The sequence below is a fragment of the Athene cunicularia genome (genome assembly GCF_003259725.1).
Source record: "Athene cunicularia isolate RWA chromosome 6 unlocalized genomic scaffold, athCun1 chr6_part2, whole genome shotgun sequence".
Taxonomy (NCBI): domain Eukaryota; kingdom Metazoa; phylum Chordata; class Aves; order Strigiformes; family Strigidae; genus Athene; species Athene cunicularia.
This window is the reverse complement of record NW_020799106.1, coordinates 10,975,673-10,994,534: the sequence shown is the minus strand read 5'-3', so window position 1 is coordinate 10,994,534 and position 18,862 is coordinate 10,975,673. Positions and strand designations below refer to the sequence as shown.

Below are 18,862 nucleotides of genomic sequence, written 5' to 3'. Positions count from 1 at the left end.
AATGCTCTTCTTCAAATTTTAAAAAAACTCTCTTCAGCATGTCCACTGGACTTCTGTAATGGAGAACAGGCCAGGTGACCATGCCATCTTTCTGGCAGTCCTGGTGGGTGAGACAGAACAGCATGACTTCTCAAGAGTTTTGTCTTTGTTTACACTGCTGGAAGGAATAAAGTCTTCTGCGATGAACTACCCCTCGCTGCGATGGGGAGGAGGTAGCGAGCCTGACCCATGGCTGAGCCTGCTGGGAAAAGCACCAGCACCCAGGGAGTTCCTGGCAGCAATTCTCCGCAGCACAACATTAGTTGGCTTCATTGCGACACAGCCTAGTTCCTTACTGGTTACTACAGGTGACATCTGTTTTCTCCCTGATTTATGCAGAAGAATCAATAATAAAGCTGTTTCTCTGACGCTGCTGTTACCAATGTAATATGGAGCGTGATGAGCCTCCGATAAGGATCAGCTGAGGATCTCAGCTGCTGTTCATAAAATTGTGTCTCCATCCGCAGAGGTAATGTGCTTGAACATTACATAAGGAAGAGCCTACAAGAAGTGTATGTTCAATTCCCTGTGCAGTATGTATGAATATTAAATATCTGTGTGATTGGCTGCCTTAAACACCCCATCAATATTTATAACTGGTCGGGGGGACAGTGGGAATTCTTCAGTATAATTATTTCAAGTCTCATTTCTGTAATACTGCAGTCTTTGCATCTCTTTGCATTCTGGAGGACTAAAGATAGATGGCACAAAAAAATGGAAGCGGTTCCGTCTTTCGCCTCAGGATTGCAAGTTTATATAATTTAAAGGGAAGATTCGTCTTACAGGTTTTCATGATCAGTGTAACTCTTGAGTATCCTTTTTAATTTTAAGATACAGATTCCTTTGTCTTCTCAGTACTGAAATAAGAATTTTTAGGAAGGTGGAAGAGTTAAAGAGTTATTTATATTTTCGCCTCATTACCTGTCCAATTGCTTTGTAATCCCCTGCCTGCCCTGCCTGCCTTTTAGAAAACTAATCAGAAACTATGTAAGGCTAATGAAATGCTAAATTTCTGAATATAAAAAAGTTATTACTGTTCTTTACATAGACTCTTCCAAAATATACCTTGTGGATGGAGCAGTTTTTATTCCAGGGAGAATACGGGACCTTACAAACCATGGGAACTTCTGAGGATAACTTGGGAAGCTCACTAGCCCTTTTACTAACTAGCAGTATGGCATTTTGAAAGCAAACCTCCATCTCTCTTGTTTATTTGCTAGGTGTGGTAAAGCTAATCACTGTTTAATTTTTCATTTTAGATACAGTTCTATGAAGTCTGCACGTTGATTTCTCTGTCAGCAGCCTGCTGATCCCTCCCAGGGAGCAGGGATACCGTTCCAAGCCTGTCTGGATGCATCCAGCTTCTCTGCTACCCTCTGTGCTGACCCAGCAGCATTTTCTTTACAGCCTAGCTTTGAGGGTTTGTTTGGTGTGGCAGTGATGAAGCCCTTTCCCTTCCCCTCATGCTACCCAGGACCAAAATGGGGTTTGAATAGCAAGACACATTTCCCCTGTAAGACTCAAAAATCCTGAGGGGGAGGAAGGAAGCATGTCTTGGTTTTCATTGACATCTGTACTGACTCCAGGTTTTGGGCAGGAACATGAGAAAAATACTTGACACTGTTACAGAATCACAGAACCATCTAGATTGAAAAGCCCTTGAAGCTCCTCCAGTTCAACCATGAACCTCACACTGACCGTTCCCAACTCCACCAGATCCCTCAGCGCTGGGTCAGCCCGACTCTTCAACCCCCCCAGGGATGGGGACTCCCGCCCTGCCCTGGGCAGCCCATTCCAACGCCCAACAGCTCCTTCTGCACAGAAATCCTTCCTCAGAGCCAGCCTGACCCTGCCCTGGGCAGCTTGAGGCCATTCCTTCTTATCTGTTCCTCTAGGAAGAAAACATTCCTGTGGAAGGTGTTTGCCAATGACATCTTTATACGGGTTTCTTCTGGAGACTAGGTTGTAACCCTAGGATCAAGGTTTTAACCCTAGGATTGATCCCCTAGGAAGAAGAAATGTGGTGCCCATGCTGGCACTGGAGGGGTTCTCAGCCATTCAGCTGAGCACTCAAACCCTATGAGTGCGATCTGCCTTTGAAGCTGGACCCTGTTGTGAGTGGGAGGTTGGACGAGGAACCTCCAGAGGTCACTTCCTACCTAAATCCTGTGACTCTGAGGCAAACAATGGTCTGCTGAGTATTTTCTGGACACACTAATAAATTAACTGGGAAGTGAGTCCAACCAAGCCCCCTTGGTCAAACCAGGCAATTCTTCACGCCTTGTACACATGAGCTGTCTAGCAAGTTTTCATGTCAGCGCAATTGAACAAGTAACAATTTTCAGTCCTCTTTGTGGACCTTTTGCAGATGTGCCTATGGAGCCTGCAAACTGATCTGCAGATCTTGGCTACTCTGATAAAGGCCTTTATCAAAGTAGATCTCATTCTTCTGGGGATTGGTGGATTTATGGGCTTTGCAGAGTCCGTGAGCCGCAGGGCACTTCCAGGGCATGCAGACTGCAGCCCGTGCTGCCTCATGCTTTTCCACAAATGTGCTTCAGTCCTAGACCAGCACAACCACTTCTAAGGTTGAGGCTGATCAGCCTCTCTGAACGCCCAGTTCTTGGCACCTCAGTGAACACCGTGTCCCTTGTGGTACAGGCCTCAAAGCCTTTCAGCTAAGCAACTGCAAGATGTGCTCCATGACGGTACTCAGACATGCTTTTCTCTCCTAGAATATCGTTGTTTGGACAAATCCAGTTGGCTTCTGCTTTCTCAGGGATAGTAGGAGAAGTTATAGCTGCTCCTCCCTGTCTTTGCCAAGTCTCCACTGCTAGCCACGTGGGCAGTGTTGGAGGGCAGATGGGTCCTTCTTAGGGTACCTTCTGCCATTAATATAGTCCCAAGAGCACTGTGCTCTGTCCTTTTCTTGCCATCTTGAAATCCATGTTACCCACCAGTTCCTCCCCTTCCACAGTTACTTTTAAACCTGTCACACTTCCAGAACATGATAGATACCAAATGAATCCTGTGACTTTCAGGCTCTGATGGTGTTCTCCATGCTAAAGACAATTCAGGCCTCAGTGGATCCCAGGGATTGCAGCTAATCTCTAAAATGTCTTTTGAGTTTAGGGACTCTGACCCATGACCTTGGCATAGATTCACCAGAGAAAAGTAGCTTTTGCATTTTGCAAGGGAGAAGGTTTTGGTGGACAGATAATCCACTGTGGGCTTTCTCTGAGAAGTTATGTTTTGTTTTATTGAGTTGTTTATGCTTTAGTGATCTCTCTGTCCCCTTCCTTCCCTGAGACGATGGTAAAGAGGTCATGGCTACCACAGGAGCTGACTTTACACCCTTAATATCATCTGAGAACTTCCCAGGACGGAAGGAGGTCTCTGTGGGAGGACTTGGCAGCATGGGCTGTTCATATTGTCACTGTCCTGCAGTACAGAGTGCATGGAGGATTTTGCCCACAAGTCTTTTTATCCAGCCATAAGAGTGACAGCTATGCTTCTAGCCTGAGCAACTTTGCTGAGCAGCTTCACCCTAGACACCATGCTCTTCCATCTTACAATTCTGCACCAAATGTGTTACTCAAAGCTAGGAGCCACCTTTCTGGTGCCAGATGCTGTTGAGCCAGAAGCCACTGTACTGGGGAAGTGGCCCTGGGCTCTGTTCTCTCTGCTCTTCTCCAGGGCATCTTTTATTAGCCCCATCCTTTTTCTGGAAGGTAATACTCTTAACAGGCTTAATCCTGCATAAATTCTCACTGTCAGCATCCTGTCTGTCTCTTTCTTTACACAGCCTGTGTGATTCCTCCAGCTGGGAATTAGTGATGAGTGTTGAGACTCCGTGTTGAAATGTTAAGAAGCTGATGGCCGCCTTTTGCTGCTCACAATCCAAACACCTTTCCCCTCATTCCCAGGTTATAGGTCAAGATCGAGTTTCCCCAGAGAGTTCAGCATGGAGAGACTTTGCTAGTGCTTAATTCACGGTTATAATTGGCTGAAGTGCAGTGTATGGTGAACTCTGATTGTTTTCATGCTTTCTGTCCTTGCACCCCTACCAGATAGTAGATATGTGCTCTACCTTTGACAGCTCGTATCACATTACTTGTTGGTGTTGGAGGTCTTCCTTGTCTGTTTTCATGGGCTTATACAAACCTACCCAACTCCAGCTAGAGGCACTGGGGTGGGGGTCTCTGGCCTGACCCTGCTCCCAAAAGAGCAAGTGTCACAGCTACAGAAAATGTCCAGGTGAGTTGGGGCAGTCCCTAAGGATGGAGACCCCCAACACTTAGGGCCCTGTCCCAGGCATGCCCTGCTCACACAGGAAGGGGTGGTATCCTCATGTCCAGTTGGGGTTTTCTCTTGTTGTAGTTGTGCCCCTTGGCTCATGTCCTGGTGCTTTGAACTTCTAAGAAGAGTCTGGCTCTGTCATCTCTGTCACCTTCCCTTTAGGATGTGGAAGATGTAATTAGATCCTCACTTTTAAATTACAGATTTGCTTAATTCTGCATTTATTTAATCTCCTGTCTCTTCATCCATTTTCCTTTTCCATGTATGTGGTTTCAGACTTGCTAAGAGGAGAAGACACTGCTGATAAGACAGACAGTGTATCCAGGCTTTGGTCTGAAGTGCTTCAGCATCTCCCGTAAGGCCTTTGTGGACTAGACTTGTCTGTGGAGAACTGGTGGAACTTCATACTTTGACTCTGAGGCAAAAAACTGCATTTGTTCATCCCTGCTTCTCTGCTCAGCCTTGCAGGCTGCTCAGAACAACTGCATGTAGATAGTGGTGGTGGCCAAGACATCCCAAGGAGGGTGGCTGTGTTAAATCTGGGACCCACATCAGAGCCTAGCTCAGGCCCTCTTCCCACCCCTACAAGCCAGTCTCCTCACAGTCTGCAGGCACTGCACAGCCCCGGCTGCCAGGCCAGGCAGGGATGTAGCAGCTCCTGCAACACCTTCCCTGTCATGGACAGGCTGTTGGGCTGGATGGGGCAATACACCAGTGATTGCACAGTTCTTTTCTGTTTACATGGAAGCAAAATTAAGTCTTGAAAGGAATGTGTTTATCCTCACATTTGTCGCTCTGCATCTACTTTCTGCCTGTGTCAGTCCTGTGCTATGAAGCAGAGCAAAATAAATTAACAGTAAAATGAGGAAAACTTAACTCAGAAGTGAAGGAAAACTGTAGTTATAGTACAGCTTCTTCCCTGTGCCATGGGGGAGAGGAGTCTAAACCTTGGGCACAAACCGTGGCCGCCAGACTGCTGTTGCTGCATGAGATGGTGCAGGCGCTTCCCTCGCTGGCCACAACCTCAACAGGGTCTCTGCACAAAAATCCACCTTCCACCTGGTGCAAGTTAACAAAGGCAGGCCAGAGGGGCTGGGGGCCAGGCACCCCCACGGCGGTGCAGCGTGGTCTGGACAGAGGAAGGCGCAAGCTCGCTGCTTTCAGCGGTTTTCAGTGGGGTCCCTCAGCAACTGCGGATGCCGAGGACGCTGCCAATGCTGGCAGAGTGGCTCCTTGCTCATTAAGTAGGTATAAGCTAGAGCCAGCTCTGCTGTCTGATTCTAGCTCTGATCTACCCGGCGTCTTATGCCCTCCAATGCATCGACTGATCGGATTAATTGCTGTGCAGCTGGGATGAGAGGGGAGGAGAACTGGGAGCAGATGAAAGCTTTTATGCTTCCATTCACACTCAGATCATTACCCTTCGCATTGCCGAGCGTTCCTGGGCTTGCCACATCTCCCATGCTACTTTGTCATCTGCTAGCATGGCCATGGACGGCTTACATCTTTGCCACAAATAAAGTAAATTAAAATCGTATGAGAAGCCCTGCCAGAAGGCCTCGTTTTTAAGCTAGCACTTGCAGCCTCATCTAAACATGTTGGGAGGAAAATGATGGTTTTACTCCTGCAACAGCTGAACAGTCGTTCATACCCAGTTCATCATGGCTGAGATAGCCCCATTGCTTTCAGAGAAAAATCTATTTTAAACTCTCTTAGTATTTTTGCAGAAGAAACCAAAGGGCTTGAGGCTAAACTTGATCCTTGCAGGCTGCACATTTCAGTACTGGAAGGCTGTGACTCAGTGGCCTCTGGAAACTCTCCAAACTATCAGTAGCTCAAAGGAGGAATTAAAAACTCAACAAACTGCCTGTTCTCCTGAAACTTGTTTTGTACATGCTATGGAAGAGATGAGAGATTTGAAAGAAGGCGGCCCTGTCCAAGAATCATTGGCTATAACAAGTCACAGCAAGCAATGAAATTTATTTTATTAAAATGCTTAGATGTCTTTTAATGAGCTTTTTTGCCAAGCTTATGTGGAAGAATTTGCCAAAATACCATGTAGGCTACAATAAATCCCTAGGTACCTAATAGGCTTCCCCACTTGGTCTTCTGTCCCTAACAGTCTCTATGTAGACACCAGAATACCTGTTTTCTCCCCCAAAATGGGAAGGAGAAACTGAGTAGCATTTCTGACGTTTTTCCAGACTGTTGGAAAAGCTGTTGCAGAGATATGTCCTGGGAAACCAGGCCTGAGGGTGGCAGGTGGAATCCTGGGAAGATGAGGTTGAGGCTGAATGTTAGACTCAGTCAGTCAGTTCATTGGAGCTCAGGAAGATGGCCCCTTTGGCTGAGCCTCTGCTTCTAGACAAGAGTGGTCCTTGTTTCACTCTACAGTCTTAGTCCCCAGATCTGCCTTGCTGTCATCCCAAATCCATGTCAGGTGGGTATCTTGGACCTGTCCGTCCCCAATGGTTAAGGCTCATTTTCAAGCCCAAGACACAAGAGAGCAAAATCAGGACCTCCAATTATAATAGGAAACAATCTCAAAATTTCTGGGTTCTCCAGGAAATCACCTAGGAAGGGAGCTCTAGTACTTGCTGAAAACAGAGCTTGTGAGCCCAACCCAGGGAGTGAAGTGAGTGATCTTCTGCTCTTAGAATTGCCTTACTTGGAGATGGAGAACTTTAAGAAAAGGCAGGACCATGGCTCGGTGGCCTGTCAGAGTGCATTCCGGTCACAAACAGCAAACATCTTCCCACAGTTTTTGCCACATTTTGCCAATTTTCAAGAGCAAGGGTTGACTGAGCTGGCCCACCCAGGAAAGAGACTCAGTGAAGGGATCCTTCCAACTGAAGTTAAAGCCATTGCTTTCATGCTTGCTGTGGGTGCTAGGACTTGGTACTGCTGTGCCTCGGTTGTGTATTCTGAAGTGATCAGCCCAGGACAGAAAGCTTATCGGAGAAAGACATTTTGTTTGCCTTTGGAAAGCTGGAATTCGTTATCTTCTCAAAGGGATCTGAAGCTGGAGATCATCAACATAGCAGAGAGAAAGATTTCTTTCAAGCTTGGTACCTAACAACCAGAACTGACCAGAAGGTGTTCAACTGCCTCTTTCTTTGTGGGTTCCTTGGTCTTAAATGCTCATTTGATGAAATTAAAATATTTTTGTAGGAATGTGCTAATTCAAACAGAGATTTAGCCAGAGAAGGCTTTCTGCCTCCAAAACAGGGAATGTGTAGTTAACAGAGCTAGGGAGAACCACTTAGTCTAACAAGCAGCTCGGTGAGTTTGAACTTGTAGCTAAAATATAGCAGAACCCAGGGTCGTGTCCTTGCTCCAGCAAATGCATCCTGCTCACTCGAAGCGGAACAGCCCCAGGAGGAATGACTCACACAAGGATCTACTGGGTCCTCATCGTGCCTTGTGATGAACATCAGCACTTGAGCTGCCTTCACTTCCTCCCCTGGCAATTCAGCCTGGTTGATTTTTAAGGGACAAACTCTTCTTTTTTAGTTTTGCTCACTTGCACGTATTTGCACAAGGACTGAAGTTGTACTGAAGGTTCACACTCCCCAAACAGTGCATGTAGAGAACTGTACATCAGTTTCCTGGAAGTTGCTAAAGCAGCAAAATTTGAGTTCCCTTGTGCAGGCCAAAAGGAGGTGCTGATTTCTCAAGCTAACCTGCCTTGGTTTTTGTTCCCCTTCTTCCCCTCCATAAATGTATTGGTTTTATTCTAGCCTTTCAACTATCTAAATACTGTTGCATGGCCAATATGCAACCAATTATAGAGGGAGCAGATATTTTCCCAGTAATGCAACACTCTTCTTTTTTTGTCCTTTGCCTTTTTATCTCGTGATGATTTCATGTTCAAGCCTTACGTATTTCTGTGTTGCAGAGATTGCCCCCATTAAGGGGACACGTGTTTCAAATGTGCAAGGGAGGAAGAATGTAAATTAGTCTGATCGAGGTGTGTAAGCAAATAGGCTGTGGTGACCCAGGTGCCCCCACTCCTCTGGCTGTTCAGACAGAGGAGGTGGCTTGCTGGCTGTGCTGTTGTTGGTGCAGTGACTTGCATGCATCAGGCTGGCAGTGGCTGTGGCTGCAATTTGCTTGTTTTACATCTGGCACGCTCAGAGTCTTCACATGCCTTCGGCTGTAAGTGGAGTGCTGAGCCCCTGGGGATCCATGCCCTCAAACAATGGCAGAGCCATTCAGTTCCCAAGAATAATCTGCTATCCGAAAAAAAGGTGCATCTTCCAGTATCTTAATCTTACCACATGGCTGGATGAGCTTCAGCCTTTGGGTGAGCTTCAGCCTTTGGTCAAGGGCTTTCCCTTTACGGTTGCCAGTGATAATGTTAGTCCCAGCTGCAGGTGTAGCCCTGTGGGAAGCCTCACCTCCACAGCCACCACGCAAGCAAGACCTTGCAGGTGGGCAGCTGTGACCACGTGCCTGTGAGTGCCCTGCGGTTGTAGGGGCACTAACCATTACTATTTGTAGACTTGACTGGAAAAAAATCTTACAGAGCGGTTTTACGTGTTTCTTCTTGTTCTCTTTTGCCAGTTTGCCACAATCGCCAGGTGGTTGCCCTCCTTGTAGAGCCTGTTGAAATGTCCAGAAGGAAAAAGGGAGAGTTTGCTTCCAGTATATTCCCTGCTCCTTCCAGCTGCTACTTACAGGGTGTGGGAATGCCTTGAGGTTCCTCTAGGAGACATATGTGGGGCTAGGGTTATTGCAATGAGAAAACCATTGCAAATTTTGCAAAAAGCATGGATTTCTTCACTGTGCTTCTTGTGAACAACTTGTGTTGTTATTGCTTGTGTTTTTTCCAGCTGGAAGAACAGGGTGGTGCCACAGATACTTTTGTTCTACTGACTCCTAGGCTAGAGGCACAACTGTCAGCATGCAAGGAAGGCAAGTATTAATGAGTAGTCTTTCAAAAGCATCTCTCTTCTTTATTTCAGAATCTTCTGAAATTGGGCCCTCAGTTGTAGTTCACACAACTGTGACATTTGGAAGCGAGCACCTGGATTCAGACCCTGCAGAGGTACAGCAGTTAATTCTCAGTCACCTGGAGAGGATTGTGCCATCCCTACCTAAACCAGCCAGCATCAAGTGTCATAAATGGAGATACTCTCAGGTATTCTGTGGTGGGATTAGTCAGCTGGCAGGATGCTGCTGGGGCAGTGCCATGTACAGACTTGCTGTGTGTCGCAAGAAACAGGACATCCTACGACCCAGTGGTTTTCATCCTCAGGGAGCAAGAGGAAAGGGGGTGGTTGCTCGATATCCATAATATATTCTTCCACGTAGCCATGAAGAGCATCCAAGGCTGGCCAACAACAGCCACATCATTTCTAGTCCTCTTTTCACAGAGTGGACCTGGCTCAGCAGTAAGTTATGCATCACTCCTGGTAAGTAGGGAGTGCAGTGCACAGGAAGGAAGTAAATCCCATAGACTTCGGTGGGATTTTCGCTGGTATTTAAAAATATGACTCAATCTGTCTGTTCTATATCCGAAAGTATGTGATATTATTAGCAAAATTCCCACCCTACCACAGAGCAGCAGAAGTCCTTGCGTTCAGACATACTAATTGTTATTATTTGATTTGGCCCAGTTCTATTTAACAGCATGTTATGCAAAAACTATTTTAAAGTAAACTACCTAAGGGTAATAATAGCAAAATGTGTATATGTTACAGAATTCTTTTAAAAATCCAAGGAAATTGTTGGCAATTTCCTAAAGTATTGGAGTGTATCTACGTGTTTACCCAAAGCCTCTTAAGTTAAATTACATTTGGTGAAATTGAATGTGGAAGTCCATGTAAAATATTTACTTAAAGCAGTTCCCTAAAAATTTTTCCTTTTATGAAGTCTGGAAAAGTTACTGTAGATGGATGTTGAGAAGTCTGCTTCATGCTCCTTGATCTGCATCCATTTAGGAACCTGATCTCGCTAGCACAAAGTTTATTATTCTGTGAGTTAGATATTGGTAGTTTGCAAATCACTTCCCAGGGCATAGTGTTTGTTCTCAGCTGTCATATAAAAACAACCTTAACACAGGTTTCAATGTTTCAGATGACTCATACATAAATCATGGTATGTTTTATATGTTCTTCTTTATCAGGTCAGGGTTTTTTTTGCTAGTAGCAGTATCTCTATACAGTTGTCACTGTTAAGACACCCTTTTCTGGTTGTGGCTTCTGGTCTTCTGCATTATCTGTTACTTTTCTGCTTCAAACTGCTTGCGAGCACAAGAGCTGCAGGTGGTAGGGAGGACAGTTGGTTGACCAGCTCTGGAAGGGGCTCCCAAAACAAAGTAAGAAGTATTTTTAAACAGAATTAATACATCTTAGATACTGCTGCTGTCACAGAGCTCTATCATAAAATTTATCAAATTCAGGTACTTTGTTTATGTGTGCAAGAAAAGAGCCTAATATGACTTTTCCTTGCACTATTCACACTAGCATATTGTCAAAAGTGACATAAAAGCATATGCATCATATATAGCCCATTCTGATTTATTTCACCATGAAACCATGGATAAAAGAAAAGACAAGAATGGCACTTAATTTCTTACTACTAAATAAAAACCATCTTAATTGCATTCTACCAAACAGCTATGCTTTTTGAATCCTGGCAAAATTGTGGCCATACAGGATTTATTATAACCTTGTAAACTTGTATTGCTTCATCTTTTAGAGCTAGCTGGAACAGTGACTGTAGGAATGAACTCTTATTTTCCACAATTGCTTCAAAATTGTTGTCTTCCTAAATCACTAGGTGTGCATCCTGTTTCCTCTATTTAAAAATTACATTCAGACATCTTACTGCTGGATGATGCTCTATTATTTTCTCAAACCACTTTACAGCTTTTTGCTCGCTCTTCTCCTGCCTCTGTTGCCTGCTGTCAGCCATGCACTAACCACAACCACTGACTGCAGCAGCTGCTTGTGCTTTATGTCTGTCACAGGAGGAATTCTCACCAGTCTTTAATTCAGTGGGCCAGTGTCAATATGTCTTAGATTGCAAATAAGTCAGTGTAAGTGAGATTCATTATCTCAGTAAAGAGATCTCTATTGTCACCCTATAAAATAATCACTACCTAAATTAAATACCTGGGACAGAGCTCCCTCTTTCTCTTAAAGCTATCTTTACTTTCAGTTATAATCAGCTGTTGACACAGAAGCAAAGGGAACTGATAAGATGGATGCATCTTTCCCCTGACTCTCTTAGGCAGGATTTATCCTACTTGTTAATTAAATCCAGCTGTAACATCCCTCACATGGCCAAACACAATCCTGGGATTAAAATGCAGGCATTACAATTATCCATGGTGGATGGAGGATTAAGATTTCCAAAATTCTACTGACACTACTTAGCAGTACAGCTGCAATTCTGGATCCCCTCCTTTAATTACAGTAAGACACTATTAGCATTCAGAGCTAACAGCTTCCCAACCCATCGTGTCCCTTTGATAGAGACACTTTATAAGGAATACTGGGAAAACACAGAATCATAGAAATTGGAACTCTTCAGAGGGTATCTCAAGAAGGGACCTCTTCAGGCCTGTAGTCCAACCTGTTGCTCAAAGCAGAACTGTCACCATCACTAGGTGATCTTGACCATGGCTTTGTGTAGCTGAGTCTTGAAGTCTTTGACAATGGAGATCCAACAGGCTGTGCCATACAGCCAAGGGTCATTCAGAATTTATGTTGGACAGCACCTTCAGAAGAACTTGAAGATCAGGATCATTCCTTTCTTCAGTCACTATGTCTAGAGGGAGGGCCTTTACAACACTGAGCACACAGTCTTGCCACACAGGCAAAGAGATGCAGGCTGAGATGTGAAAATACTGATCCTCTGATCAGTATGACAAAACAGAAGCTGTTTGGTACAGCCAATGCCAAATAAGGACTGGTAATCAAGATGGAAGGACACTCAAAAAGCCTTTTTCTGCTAAACCTTTCTTCCTTGTTTATGCTGTGACCTTGATCTGTAAGAAAAATTTAGGAATAAATTAAGTACTGACCTAAAATTCGTCTGAGAAAGGTGATCTCTGACTGGATGTACCATGGCTCTTCTGAGTTGAGTAATGGAAAATGAGTTGCAACTGGCTACAAATTCATTTCAGATGATTACCTCCTTTAAAGAGATACTGACATGCCAGTAACACAAAATGCAGCCGGTAACATAAACGCGGGGTTTTGCAGCTGATCGGTGCTTGGAAATGGCAGATAACGGCATGGCAGTGACTAGCTGAGTGTACGTCTGAATCAGGGCAAAAATACCCTGGACTAAGCAAGATGCCTTGGACTTTAGGTCTGTTCACTGAAGTTGACAGTCACATGATGGGACACAGTAACAGTTTACTGCACGGGAATCCAAAACATGTCTTTGGACCAAAGGCAGAAAGTCAAGAAATGATCAAAAGAAAATTGTACTCTCTGTATCATGCTTTATGATCTCTATAGTTTGATCTTTCTTGCTGGGCTACTGCTGTGCTTCTGCTTTTTTTTTTTTTTTCTCTCTCTGGCTTTCTAGATACTTTTTTCCTTTTTTTCAACATTTCGTCTTTATGTATTTTGTTTTGTCATTCCTTTTCTTGGACTGTTTTTTCCCCCCTTCCCCCCCATAATCACTTTATCATCAAGCTGTCCTGCATCTTCTTAACCTTTTTTATCCCTTCTGCCTGAGCCTGCCTTGCCCTCACATTTACCTTTCAGCCAGTGCTGATGCTGCCTTATCTCCATCCTGAGATTCAGTGGTGCTGCTCTGGGATACACTGATTTAGTACAACAAGGACACTCAGCCTTTGTATATAGGTTTGAAACAGGCTACAACGATGTGTGACAAAGCCAAGCATGATAAAAACACAGATACTGTGTGCTTTTACTCTGCCGTTTGACACGCATTGATGTCTGTCATAAAGTACAATACTGAAAAGAGGTCTTTTGTTCTCCCCATGAGTTCCAGGTAGCTTCAGGTTCATAGCAAAGCCATGGCCAAAGCGAGTCCGTTCACTTTTAGAGATGTTACACAGAACTGCCCAAGAGCTGCCAATCCACAGATACAAGTTTAATTGAGGGTATATTGCCAGGAAAATTATATTTTAAAAGAGTACAATGCATATATTGAAAATTACATTAAGTATTTATCAAAACTACCTTATTCAGGACTAGTCCCATGCTGCTTACAGAGAAAGTGTTGATTGTATCTCTAGCAGTGTCTAAAAATTGTTGTGCTACTCAACAATTGAGAAAGGAGACCAGCGTAGCAGAGCTGGGGACAGAATGAGTTGTCCCATGGCTATATGTACCCTTGCACAGCAGTGGGAAGCACAGGCAGCTCATCATGACAGTTGTTACTCTGAAATCCACCCACCATCCATCCAGGGAGTCACCTGCTCAACCCAGTGGTGTTGCAAGGCTCTCTTGGAAATGGCAGGCTCCTTTCCTTTGTTGAACAGTTACATACCTGGAGGTTTTTGCAAGACCACCTCTGTTGATGTGAGATCATGAATCTTCATACCTTTTGGCTTAGAGATCTCCATGCCTCATCTGTCCAGAGCCAGGCAATTCATTTCTGCAGAGATGGGATGAGAATGAGACAGGGCAGGGCTGTAAGCTTTCAAAATTTCCACAATTATTTAACTCCAGAGTATAGATATATTACTATGGTTTTTGATGGTTAATGTTTGGATCTATGATCTGGGATAGGAGGGGTGCTTTGTATGAAGGTGTGTTTCTCAGGGATATGGACCTTTCTGTCATGAAACTCAGGTAAGTAAAATACTTTCTTTTCCATCTCCCTGTGTGTTTTTCTTTTTCAGGTTACAAAAGCTGTGCCCAATTTTCCAGGACAAATGATTCTTCATACTCAACCTCTCCTGATTTGTGGAGGCGATGGATTTACTCATTCCAACCTCGATGGCTGCATAGATTCTGCTATGAGTCTTGCAGAGGCTGTGAAGTCTCATTTATAGCAATTTCAAAGTTGGCTGCTAAACTTAGTCTAGATTTATGATGAATTTTACTATGATGGATTGAATTCCGGTTTAGTGTTAACATCACTGGCTGCTATCTTGCAAAAATAAATAAAGGAAAATCTATTGATGTGCTGTAATAAATATTGGGATGAGATGGAATTAAAATTAATTTTCTAGAATCTGTACTGTGAGTGGTTACTTTGCTTGAAGTAAAGGTTTTTCTGGCTCTAGTCAGAGGCGCTGAGCTCCAGCCATCTTGCCAGGTCTCCTGTTACTTTTACAGCCCATGAAATCTATGTCAAGGAGAGGACCCTGACTTGAAGCAGCACAAAAACCTATGGAGCTGCAGAGTTAACTCCTTTGCTGAGCATCTGGAGCCCTGGAAGTGACACAAGGAACATGCACAGTTGATCTCAGAGCTTTCATGCATACATGGTCATCTCTTTTGGTGCAGATCAGCCCTGGTCTTGGTTATCGTGTTGGCCATGGGGCTTTAAACTGCAACAGGGGAGGTTTAGACTGGACATTAGGAAAAAATGTTTCACAGAAAGAGGGAGGGGGGAGTCCCCATCCCTGGGTGTGTTTAAGGTACATTTGGTTGAGATGTTGGGGGATTTGGGGTAGGGGAGAACTTTGTAGAGTCAGGCTGAGGGTTGGACTCAATGATCCCAAGGGTCTTTTCCACCCTGAATGATTCTGTGATTCTGTGTGAGTTGGTAGTGGAGCATTCCTTGCTGTGCTTCTTAAATTGGGTGGTCTATGCAGGGTCTAACCATATCAGCTGAAGGTCTTTACCATGTCTCCAAGGCATGGACAGCTTCTAAGTGAGGGATGGTAGTTGTCTGCCAACCAGCTTTCTTAGCCCACAGTTTTCTGGAGCCCTAATTGCAGATAGCTGGAAGAGCTTGATGATGTTGCTGACAGTGATGTGTCACTGAAACACAGTACATGTCCTGTATACGGTCTAAGCAGCATCAGCCCAGCTGTGCTCATAAAAGAATGAATGGAGAGAAAGTGAGAGAGAAGGTGTGTGTTTCTGGTGCTCTCATAGCAGTAGGGCTGCTATCCCAAAGTCATCTTGGGAATAGACAGTGACATCTGGGCTGTAACGTGAGTTTGACACAGTAAAGCAGACTGTCCAGGACAGTGGATGCACTTAAAACAGTTCAGTATTTGATTAAGAGAGTCACTGGTGCATCACAGATCTCTGCTGGCCCAGCATCCCCTGAACTAGGAGCAGCCCTTCCCTCCTTCCAGGTGGTGGGGGAGTGAGGGTGGGAGCAGCCAACATGGAAGGTGATTTAGCTGCTTTGCCTGGCGAATGCCAAGAGGAAGGAGGGAGAAGAATTCATCTAAGTGTGGTCTGTGGCAGTGTGTTAATAAGAAAACCGTACTGACACTTCAGGTTTAGGGTTACATCACCACCGCCATAAAAGCTCATTTAAAGTAAACAGCCAATCTGAAAGTGAGGTGAGTTCTAGACAGCTTATTTTGGCAGAACAGGTGTAGAAATAGAGGTACAGGTCCAGGGAAGGATATAAATATACAGGTGAGTGAATGAACAAGGAATTTGATTTGAAATACTAAAAAAATAAACAGCAAGTTTAATTGTGTTGAAAATACTCTGTCACAGTTTCAAGTATTTCTAAGCTACTAAACTGTGAAGTCAATTTTGAAATTACTCAAAAATTAACCAAGAAATCATTTATTTAGTCTAAATTTGATTTTAGCTTGGCCTTCCTCTTAAATCACATGCCACAAGTTTAGTACCTCTCTTTACTACAGCAGTAAAAATTAAAAAATGTTATTTTCAGCAGACAGAATTTTAACCATTAGGGAAGTACAATTCAGTCTCTTACACCCTTGCATTTCACAAAAATCTGACACCCTCTATTCACAGCAACTCAATACAGTAATTTACTGCTGTGTTTGACTTTAAGTGACACTAAGAACTTTCAAACTTAATTTTTAAAACATCTTTGAAGGATATTTCATGATACCATGCGGTTTTGTAGATTTTTTTTTTCTTCTTTCCGTGAAATGCTCAAGTTTAAAACTAGATGTTGTTACTGTGTCTGAACCAGCCAGCTCCAAGCCCTCAGGTTTCAACCACCATGTGCTGTGCAGAAACAGGAAAGAAGTGGTGGTCATGTGTGTGAGCAAATCTTTTACAAAGGCATGTGATCTCTTATCTACCACAATCGAGGTAGCCCTGAAGAGCCACATGGTCAATGAAGAAATGTAATCTGGTGAGGCATTTAGTCTTGGCTTGATTTAGTGCAAGCTCAGAAGCAACCAAAGTCCCCACTGGAATAAGGTTTTTATGCTGCAGTGTTGGAAAACCTGAATCAGAGCCGTACACCATGGAGGAGGGCATACAAAAGCAACCAACCCCCATTTGTGCTCCTCAGCTTCCATCCAGGCCTTGCCTGTCCTGCGGGAGAACACGCTGACCCATACAGGAGGGTTTTCTGCTGGGTTGTTGGTTCCCGTGGAAGGTGTTGCTGTGGCGGGTGGGTCAGCTGTTGCTGGACCCGGGGTGATGGTTTCTGGGACCCACCCCACCAGTCTGCCTTCATCCAAGGTCTGCCTCAGAGCTCAGGGAAGGATCTGGGTCCTCCTGCAGGGGTGAAGGAGCAGACTGTAACGTCAGCGGATCTTTGCAGACCAGGGGTTTCCAGATCCAGACCAGGGGTTCTTTTTGGTGCTATTTTCCTCACCTTCACTCATTGTTTTCTGCTTCTTTCTTCAAAGATGGATTTTGCATTAAAACATGCTAAAATTTGCACTTCCTCCCCCTTCCTTTAATTTTGAATGGAAGCAAGTCAAACAATTAAAAACCATAATAAAGGTCAATCCTGAAAGCGTGTGACATGCATAAAACTGAAAATGAGGCATCTTTGACTTAACGCTGTGTTCAAGCAGGCGTGCTCCAAAGAGTCATGATGCTCTCACAGGGCCCTTGTATCAGCATCAGCTTTCAATGCCACAGGGGACAGATAACTGGAGATGTCTTTGACCCTGTCCTTTCAGCAATCTTACAGCTTTGGTCATTATGAGACCTCAAAATACCTGATAATAAGCAGATTGCAGATTCAGAGATTTTTCAGATAATGAGATTTTCCATTCAGAGGCTTTCAAACATGAATCACAGTCTAAAATTGCTCCCATCCTTCCCCATATCATGACAGTCCATCAGAATGCCTCTTCCCTATAACTTCCTCCCAGATTAAGATGATTTAAACAAGAACAACTTGGTTTTTTAAGGTGGAGTAGAAAGGTTCATGCACACCTTCCTCGGGACACACTCCAGAGAGTGGACGCTTAAGCGTGTCCATGGCAGTATCTCATTGTCTAGATGTGAGCAGGGGGACAATGGTATTAACTTTCCCACACAAGGCCAGTAACAAGTGGTGGTATTTCAAAGAGGCCACTGTATCCAAAAGGATGGCAACAGAAGAGACTTGTCTGGTTGATTTCCTGGGCTTTTCCCTGGGTGGACGTAATTTTTGATTAACTGGCAGATGCATCAATTACAACCACTATCTCCTTGATCCCAGACAAGGGTTATGGCTGTGTCTGATCTATATGTCATGAGCCACAGCTAATGCCCGAAGTTGAATTTCAGCTCTCAGACGACAACCTTATTGTCTTCCTCATCACAAGGAAAGATGGGGCCATAAATGCTCAAAGCCCTTAAACTCACAGTTGTGTTAACTTCCACTCAATGAACATGACTTTGCAGGGCTGGCCCATGGCATCTAGTGCAGTCACTGTTTTTACAATATATTCAGCTACATGAGATGCATTTTGCTGCTCTCTGAGTGTTTAACTGTACCTTTAGGTCTCTAACAGCAATTCTTTCTTGTTGGTTACTGTACCACCAAGAGCTGACATCAGTGCCATGTTTCACCCCGAAAGATTTTATATTATTGGCCAAGTAGCAGACTAGGTGTTGACAGGAAGGCTTGGTAGAAACAACTACACCTTGATGTTACAGTGAACAGAAGTGTTGAGAGACCTGTGGCTCACCCAGGTATGATCCACCCAACATTTGCCTCATGAGCACCATGAAAGGCAATTTTTGCATCACAACTGTCAGGTGGTCCTCAATCAAGCATGCTGTTCTGAGCCATCGGACCCTGTTCTCTGCCATCCCTTCCCTGCACAGACAGCCCTTGGTGATCTTTGCAGACCTTTTGTCCTTCTAGAAGGTGCCTGAACTGAGCACCACGTGCACCCACGTCCTGCTCTTGCAGAGATGGTTTTGGATGTTGTACTGGCTGGAATCTTGGGCACAGGCAATGAGATGCTTAGTATTTTTCCTCCCAGTGGGTGGAACATCTGGCAGTGTCCATGCTGTTGCCACCATGTTACAGGTACTAAGGTGGACCTATCGTATCCCATGCCATGATGAATTTTGGAGGAGGCCCTGGCAGAGAGGCGCTTGAAGTCATGGCACACCCTCTTTTCCTGAGAAGCATCCTTCTGGCATGGGGTTAAGACCCTGTGGGTGAGGATCCAACCTGCTGG

At 44.5% G+C, this 18,862-nt stretch overlaps 1 protein-coding gene across 2 annotated transcripts in view; it reads left to right on the top strand.

Annotated features, from left to right (window-relative positions):
* The window catches only part of RNLS (renalase, FAD dependent amine oxidase), a 75,609-nt gene extending 61,109 nt beyond the window's left edge, over positions 1 to 14,500 (top strand). For both annotated transcript variants that reach the window (XM_026851955.1, XM_026851954.1), the window contains exons 5-6: positions 9,306 to 9,481; positions 14,174 to 14,500. In XM_026851955.1, the coding sequence (XP_026707756.1) occupies positions 9,306 to 9,481; positions 14,174 to 14,326 (329 nt within the window). In that variant the 3' untranslated portion in view covers positions 14,327 to 14,500. The remainder of the gene's footprint in view (positions 1 to 9,305; positions 9,482 to 14,173) is intronic.
* Positions 14,501 to 18,862: the final 4,362 nt, after the last annotated feature.